Source organism: Carassius carassius, chromosome 3 (genome assembly GCF_963082965.1).
Source record: "Carassius carassius chromosome 3, fCarCar2.1, whole genome shotgun sequence".
Classification (NCBI taxonomy): domain Eukaryota; kingdom Metazoa; phylum Chordata; class Actinopteri; order Cypriniformes; family Cyprinidae; genus Carassius; species Carassius carassius.
In genome coordinates, this window is record NC_081757.1 from 1,813,219 (window position 1) to 1,831,302 (window position 18,084).

General features: G+C 37.6%; 2 protein-coding genes, 1 long non-coding RNA gene and 1 pseudogene across 4 annotated transcripts; 2 read left to right on the top strand and 2 right to left on the bottom strand.

Annotated features, from left to right (window-relative positions):
• The first annotated feature begins 778 nt into the window (after positions 1-778).
• On the top strand, positions 779-4,109 carry LOC132113582 (uncharacterized). The gene is made up of 3 exons (XR_009425183.1): positions 779-1,404; positions 1,513-1,639; positions 3,297-4,109. It is a non-coding gene; the product is annotated as an uncharacterized LOC132113582 (long non-coding RNA).
• Positions 4,110-7,576: 3,467 nt separating this feature from the next.
• On the top strand, positions 7,577-11,580 carry LOC132115870 (purine nucleoside phosphorylase-like). The gene is made up of 6 exons (XM_059524266.1): positions 7,577-7,797; positions 8,681-8,850; positions 8,938-9,041; positions 9,734-9,909; positions 10,018-10,208; positions 10,935-11,580. Exons 1-6 carry the CDS (start codon positions 7,775-7,777, stop codon positions 11,150-11,152), a joined length of 882 nt encoding a protein of 293 aa, XP_059380249.1. The 5' UTR covers positions 7,577-7,774; the 3' UTR covers positions 11,153-11,580.
• Positions 11,581-12,637: 1,057 nt separating this feature from the next.
• Positions 12,638-15,655, bottom strand: LOC132115859 (zinc finger protein OZF-like). Of its 2 annotated transcripts, none has more exons than XM_059524245.1 (6): positions 15,399-15,655; positions 14,742-14,934; positions 14,570-14,667; positions 14,398-14,476; positions 14,097-14,288; positions 12,638-13,987 (listed from the first exon to the last, which is right to left on the bottom strand). In XM_059524245.1, the coding sequence occupies exons 1-6, from the start codon at positions 15,537-15,539 to the stop codon at positions 12,822-12,824; spliced, it is 1,869 nt and encodes a 622-aa protein (XP_059380228.1). In that variant the 5' UTR covers positions 15,540-15,655; the 3' UTR covers positions 12,638-12,821. The 2 variants fall into 2 exon arrangements, with proteins under 2 accessions (XP_059380228.1, XP_059380237.1); XM_059524254.1 differs by having other exon boundaries at positions 14,742-14,894; positions 15,399-15,513.
• Positions 15,656-15,869: 214 nt separating this feature from the next.
• Positions 15,870-17,547, bottom strand: LOC132113588 (dual specificity protein phosphatase 19-like; annotated as a pseudogene).
• Between the last annotated feature and the right edge of the window lie 537 nt (positions 17,548-18,084).

Here is an 18,084-nt window from a genome sequence, read left to right on the forward strand (position 1 = left end):
TTTAAGGGTAGCCTTACTAGCCTATAGATCTCATAGTTTTTTATTTTCTTTTTTCGCGAATAAAAACGAGTCTGTAGCCTAATGAATAGAAGCTGAATGGGCAGTAGGTCTTATTTTCACAGCCGCCCCCCAAAAAATGTCACGTTTATTTATTTGTTTGTGTGGAATTTGTAGCCTATATATTTTAATGTTGCCTTAGTATAATGCTTGAATGTTGTCCTTTTGAACAGATTGTAGGCTATTTGACTTCCTCTCCGCTTTTCATTCCAAAAAAGGACTTAGGACTTGATTTGACTTTTGTGGTAGCCTATTTGATGCTATTTGTTTGTTTAACTTCCCAATACGAAAGTCAACAGTTATTTTACATAGTCTGAAAGTAAAAATTGTTACCTGTCACATAAAACCTAATGTTGCATTTCAATTTCTGCTTAGGAAAGTCTTGTTTAGGGTAGTCGGTGTTGCTGGAGACTAAATTATCGGCCGTAAATGTAACAAGCGGCTATCACTAATTAAATTTAATTATTTACACTCTAAAGGTTATTTCTGAAGGCTGGACAATGTAAAACCGAAGCTTGTTGAGGCGGAAGTTGAATTTACCGCGTGCCCTAGACGGCCAGACACATAAATCTTAACGCGGACGGTGTTACAATCCGGTTTGTGTCGAGACATTTTGCGCGCGGCTTTTTCACACGTGCGTTAATCTTGATTTCCCGCCCTCCTGCCAAAGCGCGGTAACTCAAGGTTGGATATCTTTTTAACTGTTTTAACAATTAAATCTAGGGATGTAAAACTATGTAAGCTAACTTAAATCTGAATATGAAAAGCAAAATAATAAAACAATAGCCTATCAAAAATAAATAAAACAATAATCTAATATGGAAAGTAAGGAAGTCTAATCTGTCACTCGGGATGTAAGATGTAAATGAGAGGATGCAGATACACAAGAGAAGAAAGGGTGGATGGAAGAACACAGGATGGGGCACAAAAAGGAAGCAGAGGTAAGTCGGTCAGGACTCTTTTTGGCTGGACGGCTCTGTCGGAAGAGACTTTTTCTTCTGTTCTGTTTCTTCTCTTTTGTTGACCCTTTTCTCTGGCATTACACTTAGTTTGTTTTACTGAACACATGGTGTTCTTTTTCCCACTTAACTTCCGTCTCTCTTGCTGTTTCTCCCCTCCTGAGCTGTTGACATTCAGTTCAGTATCATACCCTTTCTGTCAGTTCACTCTACAACTTTTTCATAGCCTACCTCATGAGATTCAATGCTTTTTGTAGTTGAGTCCACAAACACACACACAAACTGTGCAGAGACTTTCATTCAGTATTTTTATTCAAAGAAAGAGAGGAAACCATTACCACTATGTCTGGGATAGTGGTGCCCATTTTCTGTCCAAGGGAGCCGCTCGGTAAGTTTTATGCCTTCCCAGTGAGGGAAGTTTTATTTGGACAATCAGCGTGAGAAGTTTTATTAGGGCAATCTGTGCTCTGACTGTGTTAACTCCTGTAACTCACAGCTGGCCTCAAGGTTCATCCAAAGGATTCTCCATCGTGTTCTTCCATTCCTGCAATCAGATGCATGGTCTCTTAGGAACCCTTGGCTCTAGAGCCCTCCTGTGGCTACTAAAGACACCGTTCTAATTGGTAGGTGTCCCTTTTCTTCAATTTTGAAACAGACTTTTATTTAGTAGTGTATTTTGTCATGCATTCTGTCTTCTTCTGACATTAGAGTATTTGACAACTTGGCATTAATGCTTGTAAGATGTACACGTTATTAAGTGTGATATGCTGTGGCATCCGTTCATCAAAAACACTTTTAAACAGCGTATCGCTAATAACTGTGCATGCATTGTATAAATGAAAAACAATATTTTCTTTAAAATGCATATACTTTTTAACCTAAATCCTGGTTGATTTGGATTTCTTTTCTTGAAACAGCTTTATAAATCCTCTGCCTTTACTGAAAAGGTCAGCAATGATCTATGAATGAATGTATCCAGTAGGGGACAGTGCTGCACAATTCATCTCCAGTATGGGCAGAATCAAGAGTGTTAGGACAATAGGGAATGTAACTACAGTAAGTTTGTATTAGCACACTTACTATTTCTGCACTATGTATACAGTGCAAATGCATTTGACCTTGATTTAATAAAATAACTTTTCTAGCTTGGGGGGGAATATAATCAGTAAACAATCCTAAGCCAACTGTTGTATTCAGAAAAACTGCACTCTTCAGAACATTTCCTTTTATGTTCAGTGGAAGAAAGTAAGTCAAACACTGTAAACCCCAATGCTCTCATTAATAAAGAAATCAAGTTATCATAACTTAACGTTACTTAAAATGCCAAGTTTTGGTGTCAAAAATTAAACAGGTATGTTTAACTCATTTGGGAGAAAAATCTTTCTAATTGAGAACAACATGGAGATGAGTAGCCAACCACTTTTTTTCCATTCAAAATTAAGAAAATCTTTAGCTGAAAGCTTAGAAGGTATGATTTAGGAATGTTATGGCTATCCTAGTCACACAGTCCATACGTAAGACTGAAATATCCAGTCCTGTCTCAAGAGACCCCTGATAAATGGTTAAAAGTATCAAATACAAGCAAAAACTTGCTTTGAATCATTTTTTATTGCATTTATAAAACAATGATTGAGTTTGTTCCTTTCTGACATAATTCACATATCATCTTAATATATTTATTAGCACATTCACAGCTGCCAGCACTTTATCTCTATTTTTTTGCATGTTATTGCATCTGCTCTTGCAGATATTAATACAGAAATATTTTTTTCAGTAAAGCAGCTTTGAAGCAATTAACATTTTGTAAAGCTCTGTATAAATAAAACCATCTTGGACAGATTTTATAAAGATCCCACATTCACTGTCAGACAGCATCACATGCATTCTATTTTCAATTTGCCTTTTTAGGTTTGTTCTGCTCCATGTCTTTGTCCACATTACTGGTGACGTGTGGCTCTCATTTAATTAAAAGATCAAGTTAAATTCAGGATTTATGAACCTCATCTTTTCCTGGAGGTCTGTTATCGATACGATATCGATACGATATCGATACGATATCGATACGAAGGAGACGGCATCGCTGTGAATAATCTTTCAAGCATCTTTATTTTTAAGAATCTATGTGTATTATGTGTAATTTAAGTTATGGATCTTTTTTATTTCTTCTCTTTCTGTTTTTCTAATTATCTCAGGACATGGACAGGTTTGCATTTTGTATTTTAACTCATTCGGCATAATACGAGACGGCACGTCCCTTCAAATAGCTCATCTAATTTTCAGTTTCAGGAGGAGCACGTTACTTACAACAATAAAGGCCTTCAAGTTCACTCTTGTGAGGACCAAAGTGAATGTCGCAGGTTTCACGCATGACACTGGAGTGAGATTCTCCAGACACGTTCTCACATAACCAACCCTGAGTTTATATCTGAGAAAAGCGAGAGCATGAATGATCTCAGACATCAAGAACCGCAGCCAATGTCAACCTCCCCATTGCTGTTGACAAACTCAAACTCTGTGTTCTAAATGTACGTATTTTCATGTTCAGTACAGTCTGTTTTCTGTTATCAATTCCCATAAAGTAAAAAAGAAGAGATTTTGCAATGTTTGCTTGTCCAAGCTGCTGTTTTCCAGACTGTAACAGCAGAGGACCAATGCAATTCAGCATTGTCAATGTCATGATGCATCTTCAGTGAATAGCTTGGATGAAAGAACAATGTTAAGTAAATGAATTATTTCTGAATTCTATAATAGGAAGAGAATGAGCCCTTTTAGGAAAGAACACTGGGATATTTGTCTTTGAATGTGTTCATGTCATCAGTAACCCAACTGATGCCTTAGTATACAATGACTTGCAAAAAGCATGAAGTGTTATGCAATAGTAATTGAAGAAAACAGGCTGTTTAACTCAGAGTAGAGGTTGGGACTTACAGGACATTCACTTTTATGCTCAAAATGATACTAAACGTCACCATCAGTGCACCACCCTCTATACGCGCCAATCGCAGACGTGCCGCAGTTCCTTCACTTCATGTATCTACTATGTGTTGACTAACCTGAACAGGGCCTTGGCCTGCATATTTGTTAAAATAAACAGTGTCTGCACACAATAATATGTCTGAAGCTTTTATCCGAGTTCTCCATTTGGAATTGAATAGCGCTGAACAAGGCCTGTATTCTTGCGACTCGGTGAGTTTCATAACAGGTTTGTTGTAGCGTGTTAAAACTAAATTCCTGCAATTTTCTGTTATTGACAAAGTCTTAAAGTGATGGAAAGTGTTTTATGGTGGACACTAAAGAATTCCTTATCTATCCTTATCTCCCATTTCCTTATTTTTGTCTCTACTCTTTCCTCTTACTCTTTCCTAATGAGGGTGATAAGAGAGAGGTTACATAAAAACAGGGAAAGTTGGCACAATGTCCATATTCTGATATATTTTTACAACCGAGATGACTCATGATGATTTTTCATAAGAATGATAAAGCACAATGAGCGGGAAATCCTGACTGCCATTACTGTAAAAGTTGAAGAAGAAAGACAGAACTTGATGTCTTCTTGTTTAAACCCACTCTTCCTATTGCATCACTTTCATAATGACCAACATTTCCTCATGTGTCTTAGAGTTAAAAAATTGTTCACATTAATTTGCCATTTTTGTACTAAGTTAACAAGATGCCAAATAGAGGCAGTTCGAGATTGACTTTTAGACATGTCTTTATATTTACTAAGGCTTAGTGTTTGGAAGTTTAATGAAAGGCTGTGAGAGAAAAACCAAGTTAAAGTTTACATTTACTTTGGTCCGAGTCCAAATATGTTTGGCAGTGAATTTCTGCAGACAAACTGACCCATGCATTTAATATGTAACATTATAGACAATGTTATCCAACAAAGTCTCTCAATCCTACTAGAAGATTCTTTCTGAACCAGCCTTTTTCACATAGATCACACAAAAAACCCTCAGTGCTTCAATAAGAGTTGTGGCCCATTTGGTACTGGACTGGTTTATTTCCTAACTGCCATAAAAGCCAGTCTTCATTCAATTTCACATTTCATTGCAGGGTGAAACATTTCTGCAGATTCTCAGTCACACACTCCTGTGTCTATCTGTAGATACTGAAGCTTGGAAAATTCTAGATCTGCCAGATTTTGCCCATGACTTGTCTCAACTGAGCTTAATCAATATAAAAAGAACAAATAAAAGGACTGATGCATGCATTAGTCTAGTCAGATTCAAAGACGTCAAGCTAAACCCATTTCACACGTTCCGCACATACTCTCAGTCATTATGAATAATAGGGTCCCTATTCATGATGACGACAGGCCTGCTCACTTCCTGTGCTGACCGGGACATGTGACTTTCATGCACACCCTCAGACTGAAGTGAGTATGTTTTGCAATTATCAGACGTGGATAATAATATTACTACTGTTATGTGTGCAGTTTGTTGCATAAAGATTCATGAGTTCGTTCCAGACTCGTGCTGATCAGATGCAGATCCCTCAGTCTACAGTATAGCATTTGAAGTGGATCGAAAAAGTTCATCAAAGTTGTCCTAAGACAAAAATGCATTTTGGGACAAGCTGATCCATTTCAAATGTGGTCTAGTGAAAAATAAACCCCCATCAGGCTGATTTATTGTCAAATTATACTTTGGTCATTTAGATGGAGGCTTTCAAGTAATGTTTAATAGCTTCAAATCACAAAGGTGAGGCATTAACCTTGTTCCGCAGGACTGGTTGCATAATAAACTTGGCACCTGGACAGCTTTGGGAACATTTTTATTGATTCCTATACAGCTGTAACCTCTGAGGAAAAGGCTGAATTGTTTTGTGCCATCATGAGCCGAGCCGTTACACCATTGGTCAGGATACAGGCGTGTCAGCTTGAGCAAAGAAGAACCACGTCATCAATACAAAATGAGCACTTCACGGCCTTTTCTTTTCTTCAACTATGTTTTTCTGAGCTGATTAGAAACAGTCACAACAGTGACTGAGGCAACAACAGGCCCCCCCTATCAGCCCTTATATTATAGGTGAGGTTGTAAATAATATACTTATCTGTTTGTCATTTAGTCACTTGTGGGTACCTTGAACTATACTGGATGATCGCAACAGGATATGACAAAAAGCAGAAGCAGTTTCAGAGAAATATGAAGTCATGAATTGCGATGATTCTGGGCTTTAGGTGCCATTGAGTAATTTAACTGGAACTGTGCTGTTACAATAAATATTGCATTAAACAGTCACAGAGGTGATTGTATATTCTCCATTGATAACCCTAAGATGGATTTGACTGTGTGGGAAGTGTGTTATGCGAGGTGCTAATATGAATAGGATTCTTCTACGTAATGTGTTATGTTTGAAACAGGTCATAGGTCAACGGGGGTCATGACCTCTTTTTGAGTCTCTGAGACACCCTCCTAGATCCTGTTCTCACTCTAAAATAAAGCATGCGTGACCATTTAAACAAATGGGATTGTATATTTTTTTATTATATATATATTTATTATATTTTATTTAGTCATTCTTCTACATGTGTGGACATATAGTGGAACAAAATGTCATGTCTTGCAGGACCACAGTGTTACATAATTAAACATAAATATAAGCATACACCAATAGAAATAAACAATCACATATGACTGCTCTTTTGTTGATCTCGATTGCTTCTGTTGTCCACATTTGTAAGTCGATTAGGATAAAAGCATCTACAAAATGACTAAATGTAAATTCAAATGCTGCAATAACTTTTGCTGATGAATTCAGGATGCATTTAGTAGAGCGTCCAATCCTGCTCCGGGACGGCCAGTGTCCGGTTTGCCTGAGTTTACCTCCAACCAGCTTCAACACAATTGCATGGAAGTTTCTAGAGACTCTGAAGACCTTGTTTAGTTGGTTTAGGTGTGTCTATTTAGGACTGGAGTTAAACTTTGCAGGAAAACGCAGGATTGGACAGTCCTGATTTGGCATGAGAGGAATGCTAGAGGACTGAATACTTTGACTTATTAAACTTTCTTAGGCATTTCTGCAATGTTGACCAAGGCGGAGCAAAGCGGGACGAAATATGTTCTCTTGTATATGTTCAAAACTCAGCAAAACAGGTTTAACATACTACTGACGTTTTTTAAAAACCCTAAAATGTTAGTTTTACATAATATACACATTCTTCAAGTTTAGTGATACAAAGCAAAAAAGAAAAGGCAGTTGATGATATCTGTTTAAAAGTTCATGATTTCTTTATCTGAATCATTGTGAATTCGTTTGAACAAGACAAATACACATGGACTCACATGACAATGTTTATATTTGGGTGACTCTTAGTAACATGCGTCTGTGTTGTTCAACCATACATAAATCTAATCTAGTAAAACCAATGTCCATGTTATCAGGTGTTCAGTCTGACAACTGTTGCTCAAGTTTAAGTGAGATTTTACTGATAACAGACCAGAAGCCCATGACGCCCCACCCAAAGGTATTTGCGTCAGAGGAGTGTTCCGCTTGTCGCGCGCGTCAGACGCGGGGTGGAGCGGCGGAAGCGGCGGCTTTATAAGAAACCGGCGGCTTGAGCGACGCTTCAGGAATTTTTAAAGCTCTTGTATTCATTCTCGCGTCTCGTTATCATTTCATTCTCGATTCATTTCTATCGCTTTTATTGGTAAATCGTAGCGTACGTTTGTGTCTAACTTTACCACACATCGCCACAGAGTAACATCGACATTTCCGTTCCGTATTCGTGAAGGATCTGATCAGCGATTTTAATCATGTTTCCTGAGAGCAGCTCTGGGTAAACGATTTTTGTTTTCGAATCTAATTTTCTGTCTTTATTTTGTCTTTTGAAAGTGAACTGGTTGAGTTCTAGTTTCTTTCGATGGTGATGTAACAGCATAGTAACGTTACAGGGAGTTTAGTTGGATGGTTAAAGTCGACCTATAATAATTAATCCGTTCATTCCTACATTAACAGTGTAGGCTATTTTTGAGTTTAACCGAATTTTAGCAGTGACGAGCACGTGGTGATGCGCGGGCGCGCGTGACTTGAACAGTTGCCAGGGAAGCGAATGACCGTTACTTAAGCGAATGTTTCCTGATTTAAACGCGGGGGTAAGATAGAACTCTTTGAAGTACATAAATTGGAGGGAAGTGCTTTTTGGACATTGGCTAGTTATTTTGAGAACAGATATTGTTTTGTCAATTGATTGCATTGAAATTCAATTGTAAATCTAATTTGATTTTTATGTTACTTTTTTTGTGCAGAGGCCAGAGTACTAATCATAAAGATGCTCTGTCACAGGAGGTTTATTTTAGTAGTCAGCCGCTGACATTACAGCCCTGATGTGTCAGAAAGTGTCTCATGTTTCAGATTTGCCAGGATATTTTTATTTGGTATCTAAAGGCTTCATAGGCAGTCATACGCTACAGTATTCAACAGTTCAACTTAGTTATGTTGTTATATAATATGTAGTTATGCACTACATATGCAAATGCTATTGTACATATCTCAGTTGTGTAAGTATATTGTATAAAAGTGTAATGCAACTGTGTGTGACATTTCAAGGTTTTCAGGATGGGAAACATGCATGTGCTGTGAATTCAGTGTGCTGGAAACACATTTGGTTGCAGTCATGTGAGGGGCCTGATGAACTCATTTTTTCCATTCTCTCTTCGCAGGTACAGTTATGAGGATTGCCAGGCCACAGCTGACTGGCTTCTGTCCCAGACTGCAGTGCGTCCTCTGGTGGGCATAGTGTGTGGTTCCGGTTTGGGTGGACTGGCTGACGCCTTGAAAGACCAGGTGGTCTTTAACTACAGGGACATCCCCAACTTCCCCCAAAGTACAGGTGCGGTCGACTGTATAATATAGAATATTGTGTACCTTATCTTGTAAAAACCATTACTGAATCTGTCCATTTCTTTCTATTCTGCAGTGCACGGTCACGCTGGACGTCTGGTGTTTGGCACTTTGAAGGGCAGACCTTGTGTCTGCATGCAGGGCCGGTTTCATCTCTATGAGGGATATCCCATCCAAAAGGTACGAGCACCCTATAATACACACATGCACATTCTGGCTGGTCAAGAGTCCAAAACATGTAATCAATACGGCTCTTCGTCAGTCTGACAGTTAAATCCTTGGTGCTGATCCAAGCCTCTGGGTTTAAGAAGGGTTTACTTCTGTATATTTAAATATTACTGAAACTGCAAGTCACACAAACCTGAAGGACTCTGACCTGAAGATCCTTCTTAACCAGGAATTAACTATATTTGATCCACACATGACCTTATTGAAAACCAAATTAGTTTTAACAGGTTGCGTTGTGTGCCTGATTGAAGTTTAAACCCTTTGACCCTGTGGAATGCAGACCAGAACACTTATAGTATTTACACAGGTTATTTTTGCTCTAGTTTAATACTTTCTAATAATATCTCCAAAGTCTGATATCTGATGCTTGATCAACAATAAAAAAAAAAACAAACAAACAGCAAAGATGTGACCCTGGATCACAAAACCAGTCATTAAAAATTGAATAAATAATCTTTCCATTGATGTATGGTTTGTTAGGATAGGATCATATTTGGCCGAGATGCAACTATTTGAAAATCTGGAATCAGAGGGTGCAAAAAAAACCTGAGCTACTTATGACTGGTTTTGTGCTGCAGAGTCACAAATGGAACACAACTGATGTGAGGTTCAAAGCATCTCAAACTAAGGTTGTTCTGTTTTAGATTACATTGCCTATGCGGATCTTCAAACTATTGGGTGTGGAGACCGTGATTCTCACCAACGCTGCTGGCGGTCTAAACCAGGACTATAAAGTAGGCGACATCATGATCATCAAAGATCATCTCAACATGCCTGGATTTGCTGGAAACAACCCACTGGCTGGACCCAATGACGAAAGGCATGTTTATTTAGTTCCTTGAATCACCACTGTTATGTAACGGATCCACAGAGATTCCACACTTGCTCCTGTAGAAACCGTTCACTATATAAGCCTTTACCTTTTTAGGTTTGGCGTTCGTTTCCCCTGCATGTCTGACGCATATGATCGAGAACTCCAGCAGCTGGCGCTCGATGTAGGTTCAGAGCTCGGTTACAGTGACTTCCTGCGAGAGGGCGTGTACTGTGTTCTAGGCGGACCGTCGTTCGAGACGATCGCAGAGTGCCGCATGCTGCACAAACTGGGAGCTGATGCTGTCGGTAAGAGTATTGACCGCTGTAAAGCCTCTTTTAACCAACCAGAACATGCTATGCTATTGTAGCATGGTATTTATGATATAAAATAATGTGACAGAGTATTGTGAAGTTCTCTGACAGGCTGAAAAGAGCATTCGAACTGACAACAGTTAGTATTCCTGTAGGTCATGGGTTCGATTGCCAGGGAATGCCTAAACTAATGAAATGTTATACAAGCCTCCTATATATAAAGCATCTGCCAAATGCAGAAATGTAAATGTGACCGTTTAAAATTTAACTATGCAAATTAACAGTGATGATGTAACAAAATAGCTGGAAAGCATTCATTTTCAATATTTTTCAAGGCAGCTAAGGACAGTTTTCAACTTAAAACAGGAAATCTTTATGGATTTTGACCCTTCAGTTACACAAAAATGGTGTTTTGGGGGATTGAGAATGCAAACTTTTGAAAACGTGTTTCAAATTACAAAGTGACAATAGCAGAATCGAACCTTAAAAACATTTTTTTTGTAAACTGCATCATGTGCTATTGGAAAGGCATGCATAATAGAGCACTGTTAGTTGTTTTTGCAAATCGGAATGAATGGTAACCGTTTTGACAACATTGTTGTCTGTATGCGACACTTCTCAAAAACAAACAGGAAAGTTTGTTGTTGTTCTGTATGCTATTGTTTATATGCTTTATTTTCTATGTGAACTAGTTTAATAAGCATACTTCATGTGTTTTAGGCATGAGTACGGTTCATGAGGTGATCGTGGCACGGCACTGTGGGATGCGCGTCTTCGCTCTGTCTTTGATAACTAATAAGGCGGTGATGGACTATGACAGCGAGGAAAAGGCCAATCACGAGGAGGTTCTGCAGACGGGCAAACAGAGGGCGGAGCAGCTGGAGAGGCTGGTGTCCACCCTAATCACCCGGATAGAGCACAACAACAATTTTGCTTAAGACTGTTCTTGGATCAGTCACAGACCAAAGAACGCTGATTTATCTGTGAACAAACATGGTTATGGTTGCAAAGACTGTGTAAAACAGGTCAATTCAACTTAACTCAGATAACTTATTTATACTTTCTAAATTTTGTCTGTGAAATTTTGCCCTTATGTATATAAACCCGGTCAACAGGAAAGTGCTTATTTAGATTTTCTTTTTCTTTAAAAAAAGAAAAAATACAAATTTTTTACATTCCTCTGAATGCTAAAACTAATGTTTATTATTTCTAAGTTAGCGTTTACCATGTGTTACTTTGTCTTAATTTAAAAGTTGAATCTTCTGTAAAACTTGAATTGCCTTTGTAGTATTTGTCAGTTGTACAGTAAATGTCTGTCCTATGTGTTTTTTAACAGTTATTATTAAAATTGGCTATTTATTAAGAATGTCTCCCTTTCATCTATGGTAGGAAAGTGAGTTTTGTGTACATTTTTAGTATTATACAGAAAATTTGATGGAATTTCTATGGAGTCATGGTGATGGGGGAAATATCGAGATGGGAGGGGAAAAATATTTTAATGCTTTTTCTAGTTCCCAAATCCTATGATGGAAATATCACTTAGGTGGACAAAAAGAATTCCAATGCTTTTTTTAAATCAACGTTTCTCAGGGGAATGCAATATATATTTGTGAGTGAATGCATAGCATTGAAACAGGGTTTTTGTTGTTTTTTAATTCTCCCATCAAATATTTTTCTTCAGTGCTGGGTCCACTTGGGCTCTGTATATTTAAACAAAAAAAAATGTATTTCCATGGCAATTAAGTATTTTAAATTGAATATCTACTCCTTTATTTATGTTTGGTTTTGAAACCCTTTATTTGAGTATCAATGTACAAATCTGAAAATGAAGAGTTTATGAACAAACAAAGAGTTTTGAAAATTGTCAAAAACAGAGTTATCTGTTTTTACAAATGAACTCGTTCCCAAAACCTGGGATGGAAATAATATTGCTTAGGAGGAAAAGTAATGGCAATGGTTTTTGTGAATGAATGCAAAGTTTCTTAGGAGAATGCAATTTTTTTTTGAGAGAAAGCAAAGCATTTAAATGTTTTGTTTTTGTTTTTCCCTCCTATCAAATATTTTTGTCCATTTGTGGGCTCTGTATATTTCAAATATAAATTAAAAATATTTTTTTCATGACATTATTTCAATGGCAATTAAGTTTTTTTTTATTTTAAATTGCATTTCTACATCAGTTTTCAGTATTCAAATCTGCAAATTAATAGTTTATTTAAAAAAAGTTAATTTATTTTTTCAAAAATCATTTACTTTATATTGTTATCAGGTTTTGGTGTTAGCTGTATTAATTAGTTATTTTTACTTAACCATAATAACCCAACTGCAGTTTTATTGAGATTTATTGGAACGCACAATGAAAAAACATGACTTAGTTATCTGTTTTTGCAAATTAACTCTTCAAATAGTCTCATATTTAGTTAACCTTATGCAAAATGTAATTGCTTTATTTCACTGTAAAATTTGACACAGGAGTTTCTTAGTGAGATTCACCCTAATTATATCCAATAATTAGGCATGAAACATCTTGCAGATCTTCTAAGAAAAGTCTAAATTATTTGGTCACAGTTGGGTATCTGCAAGAAAGGCACAAATTAAATGACTGCTCACTTAGTTCTCTTCCACATTAGAGCTTGCAGAACTTTTTGTCCCAGACTGGCAAACCTTCAAGTGATAGTTAAGATGACTGCTTTGAGAGAAACACTTGTCACAGTTTACGCAGCGGTGTGGTTTCTCTCCCGTATGAACCCGTTTGTGTTTCGCTAGCGAGCTGGCCTGAGTAAACTGCTTACTGCAGACATTACAAGTGTAACTCTTCTGCCCCGTGTGAGTGAGCTGGTGCGTCTTCAGAGATCCTTTGAGGGCAAAAGTCTTGCCGCATACATCGCAACTAAAGGGTTTGTCTCCAGAATGCGTCAGTAGATGAGTCTTGAGATGTGTTCCTCGCCGAAAGCCCTTCCCACAAAGCTCACAGCAGAAAGCTTTGACTCCTGTGTGGAGCTGCTTGTGGGATTTGAAGGTGTTGGCGTGTACAAAGGTTTTTCCACAGTCCTCGCATCTGAAGGGCTGTTCGCCCGTGTGAACCCTTTCATGTGCCTTGAGGTTGCCCTTTTGGGCAAAGCTCTTCCCACAGTGTTTGCACAGGTATGGCTTTTCTCCAGTGTGAACTCGCTGGTGGTAGTCCAAGTAAGACTTGGTGAGAAACTTGGAGCCACATTGCAAGCATACAAAGGTCTTCTCGCCATCATGTGTTCGCTCGTGAGATCTGAGGACGCTTATCAAGGCGAAGCTCTTTCCACATGTGGTGCAGGAGAACGGTCTCTGGTCACCGTGACTCATCATGTGATTCCTCAAGTGGTTGGGCAAGCGAAACACCTTGTCACAGAGCGTGCATTTGTGAGGTTTTTCCACCTTGTGGTCTCTGCGGTGGATTTGGAGGAGGCGTCTGGAGCCGAAGCGCTCTCCGCACTCTTGGCAAGCGTGAGGTGTTTCTCCGCTGTGGAACTTCTGCTCGTGTCTTCTCAGGTTGTTGAGGTGGGTGAAGGTCTTTCCGCAGATTTTGCATAAGTTCTGCTCATCGCTTGTATTGGGTTGCTCTTCTTCAGCGGCGTCTTTAGGGACGTCCAATCCTGTCTCGATTATGTCGGGTGGATCCAGTGTGTTTAATTGTACTGAAATGTCATTTGATTCATCCTCAGAGTTCGGTTCAGTGGTCCACTCCTCTTCTCTTTGATGCTCTACAGATTCAGATTCATTTGCACTGGGCTCCATTATATCTGTAACATGAACAAGGCATATTTATAGATATGATATTGTATATTTAGGCCTTATATTAACATATTCTACCATGTTAATCCAATTCCATTAATGTTAGTGAGTCTGTACCATCTACAACAGCAGTTTCAGCGGCGTCTATTGGGACATTCAATCGTGTCTCGATAATGTCGGGTGGATCCAGTGTGTTTAATTGTACTGAAATGTCATTTAATTCATCCACAGAGTTTGGTTCAGTGGTCCACTCCTCTTCTCTTTGATGCTCTACAGATTCAGATTCATCTGCATTGTGCTCCATTATATCTGTAACATGAACAAGGCATGTTTATAGATATGATATTGCATATTTAGGCCTTATATTAACATATTCTACCATTTTAATCCAAATGCATTAATATCAGGTAGTCTGTACCATCTACAGCAGCAGTTTGACACTCTACTTGTTCCTCTTCATGGACAAATACTTCTTCAAATCTAAACTCCAGCTCTTCCTAGATGAAGACAGGGTTATGTTAGTTTAATGTGCCACAAATCTAAACCGTTGTATTTCAAAAACACAGCAATTACAGCTGGATGTGGATTACTTCAACAGTCTGAAGTAGATGTCCACCAGATGGGGTGCAACTCAATCTTTCCTGGATTCCCGACACAACGTCTGAAGTGAAGCCTTGCTGATCTCCTCCTACAACAGTGCATTTTTATTATTTAATCTATTAAAATAACAGTAATATAGGATTTAGTTTTCAGAAGACCCACCTTTGACATGTTCCTCATCTTTGATATGAGTGTTAAGTGGTCTTCCACTGCCAGCCAATTGCTGCTCTATCATATGGTTGATTTGATCTGGTTGTGTCAGATCTTTTCTTAATCCACTTGATGCTTTATGAAGGATTCTACAGATGTGTTCAGCTGTTGAGTTTGTTATTTTCCTTATAGCATCCGTCAGATTCTTGTGAATCAAACAAGAAATAATCCATTTAACTGTTAAAAGTTTTACTTACCCAACTGTTGCATACAACAGGTTTGCTTTATTAAGTTTCAGCACATGTAATGTTGAGGATCGACGCTCCCACGTTTATTAAGAAAATGACAAGGTTTGAAAATCCATATTTTTGTATTTATTTATGCATGTTTTCTTTTTTAAAGGTGCACTTTATTTCTGATAGTTCAAACATTAACTGAGGTAGTTTGATATCAACCAGCTATCGTCGAAAAAAGGTCTTATTATTATAAAATAATACATAAAATAAAACAACATCAAAGGAGATCCCATATTGGCGTATTATCATTTTACAATAGTCATCGACTACTGTATACTTTGACAGTAACTATGAACACTGCGGTCATTTTTAGTGAAAGTAAAATGGTTAAAATATTTACAAATGTGTTCATTATACATTTGAACGAACTTACCATTTTAATATCAGTTTCTGGATTTCCATTTCGACGCTCTGACTGAAAAATATCGAGTTGACAAATTTCTGCCACTATAGATGTGACTAAACTGTCCATTATTAAGAGCACTTGTTTCTGGACCGATGCTTCACACGACATGCTTCTATACACACCTGTAAAATATCGTTAAAAATCACAAAACATGTGAATATATGACCGATGTATTTGTTTTGTCAAAGTCTCTTCAGTTGCTGTGTTGTGACGTGTGCGTGGACTCTGAACAGTTTCTCGTCATAATGGATTTCAAAATAAAAGCCACCCACTAAAAACCTCACGAAAATTAAAAGCCGGTCAATAAATCTGCAGATATGTTTTAAAATGTTTTATTTTTGCAACAAGTATAAACATTCATAAAAATATATTTCAATATGAAATAAAAGACGTTGGAACTAAAACCATTCCTCGATCCTGGCTCTGGAGTCTCCAAACTTTTACATTTCTGATGGCTAAACAAATCTAAACACACATGCTTCCTCTCATCAGCTCATTAACTCGTCAAGGGCTGTGTTAAATCTGATGTATGCAGTCATCAAATACGTCTAAATGCTAAGAACAGGACATTTCGGTTTACAAAAATCAGTCTTTGTGTGGAATCGTGGTTTATATTTCTTCAGCTGACTCATAAAGCCTGGGTTTGGCTGAATGTAAGGCCTGGCGACTTTCACAGCCCTGAAGGCTTCATCAAAGGTCATGTTCTCCTGGGATATGAGGAACCCGATGACAACAGAAGCAGAGCGAGAAACACCGGCGTTGCAGTAGACCAGCACCACTCCAGCCTGAGGGGCACAGTCAACAGGTCAAACACACACATACACACACACTATCTTTGGATACACACCTGCTGACTGGCTTCATGTATGAACTGGGAACACTCAGGGAAGTATGAGGTGATGTCTGTCTCTGGAAGATCTAACAGTGACAGTCTTATACGTGAAGAGATCAGGAAACACATTCTCAACTCCATACGCCACATTCAGCACATGAGTCACCTAAAACAGATTATTATCATTTTAATATTAGATAAAGCAGCTGGCTTATTTTTTATAAATGGTAATAAGAAAGTCAAATAAGTACTGTAAAATAATAAATATAAAAAGTAGCGTATATGTAAAAAAAAAAAAAAAAAAAGATTACCTTTAATTTCCTCATGGTGTCTATATCATGGGCAGCATCCTGTGATGCTAAAAATCACATTATTAGTTAAATATAACAAGTAGGTTTAATACTTAATGTGTCTTTGTATATCTTCAATCCATTTTTTTAAATATAATATTCATTATTATTATATATGTGTTTGTTTGGAATTAGCCATAAATAAATAATTTGGTCTTAAAGTAAATATAAAAAAAATCTTAAAATTGAAATTTATTATTTTACTGTGTTAACAATAGCTAGAAATGACAGTATTCGTCATAATCAATGAATCCTTTTTTTAATATAATGATAATCATATTCATTATATTGAAATTAGTCTTAATAATCTGAACACTTTTTTATTTTTATACTTAACTTTTGACTGAAATACAGAATTCGTTATCTATCTATCTATTAAATTAGTAGCAGTAGTGTTGTTGTTGTTATTAATAGTTATCATGGTAAACTTTTTTTGTTTGTTTGTTCATCTTTAATATGCATCGTTACACAGAAAGTACCACGCAGTGTCCCTTTATTTAATCACTGTTGATATCTTGAAGTGCATAAATAAAGTAATCCGCATGGAATATTGATATTTCCAGCAGTGCACCAGGTTTCCCCGATGAATAATGCAAATACACATCAAACACATAACGCACAGAGCAGGAGGAAGGGTCTGATGACGCCCACGCGCAGGTCGAGGCTCGAGTCCTGCACAAACCCGCACGCCGCGTGCCCCTCGCGCTCCGCGTGGTACCGATCTCCGCAGCGCGTCTCCACGAGTCTCTCGCCCGTCACAGTCGTCACTCTGGTGCTCTGCTTCCTCAGACGCGCTGCGGAGAAGCCCCGGATCTCCTGCGACACAGAACTCATCTCAGATCTCTGCTGATAAAGCAGCGGAACTAAAGATAGCGGCTGTACATACAGAGCACGGAACCTTAAGAATGAGGCACCAGTTAATTACAAAATAAAAGCCTCTCCTCATGCATTTGCCAGCGCTTAGTCGTGATTACCATCATTTTACAAAATACTTTATTCTTCATTAATAAATTCGACATTACTTTCATTAATAATCATATGAAGACTTTCATAAAAGTGTTAGAAAAGTAAGTAAAACTGCTTGTACTACTTGTTTTTTTTTACATTTCTTTAAAAGTTTCTATTTAAATGTAAACAAAATACACGTTTAGATTAAAATTTAGATTAATAGTGATTTTTAAGGTTTTTCAACATTGCTACATCATGTCCTTTTAGCCTTTTTAGTTAAAGTCACCCAAGCAATTTTTTAATTATAACTATTCCTCGTGAACAATTAATATTCTTGACAATGCTGATAAATCAACCAACATTATTACAGACATTTGCTCACTTAAGAAGGTTAAAGCCATATTTACAAGACCTTGAACACCCAAAAAAATTACTTTAAAAGAAAGTTTATTGAAAACCCACATAAATGAATTAATAGTGGCAAAAAGAACATCCTGTAAGACACTTTGCTTGGCATTGGAGA

Excerpts from the sequence above, each read along its gene's own strand:
- LOC132115870 (XM_059524266.1), top strand. The coding sequence starts at position 7,775 with ATGTTTCCTGAGAGCAGCTCTGG. Across the intron at positions 9,042-9,733 it reads AGGGATATCCCATCCAAAAG|ATTACATTGCCTATGCGGAT; the intron begins GTACGAGCACCC and ends GTTCTGTTTTAG. Across the intron at positions 10,209-10,934 it reads ACTGGGAGCTGATGCTGTCG|GCATGAGTACGGTTCATGAG; the intron begins GTAAGAGTATTG and ends CATGTGTTTTAG.
- LOC132115859 (XM_059524245.1), bottom strand. The coding sequence starts at position 15,539 with ATGTCGTGTGAAGCATCGGTCCAGAAACAAGTGCTCTTAATAATGGAC. Across the intron at positions 14,935-15,398 it reads CAGAAACTGATATTAAAATG|AATCTGACGGATGCTATAAG; the intron begins GTAAGTTCGTTC and ends TTGATTCACAAG. Across the intron at positions 13,988-14,096 it reads TGAAACTGCTGTTGTAGATG|ATATAATGGAGCCCAGTGCA; the intron begins GTACAGACTCAC and ends TTCATGTTACAG.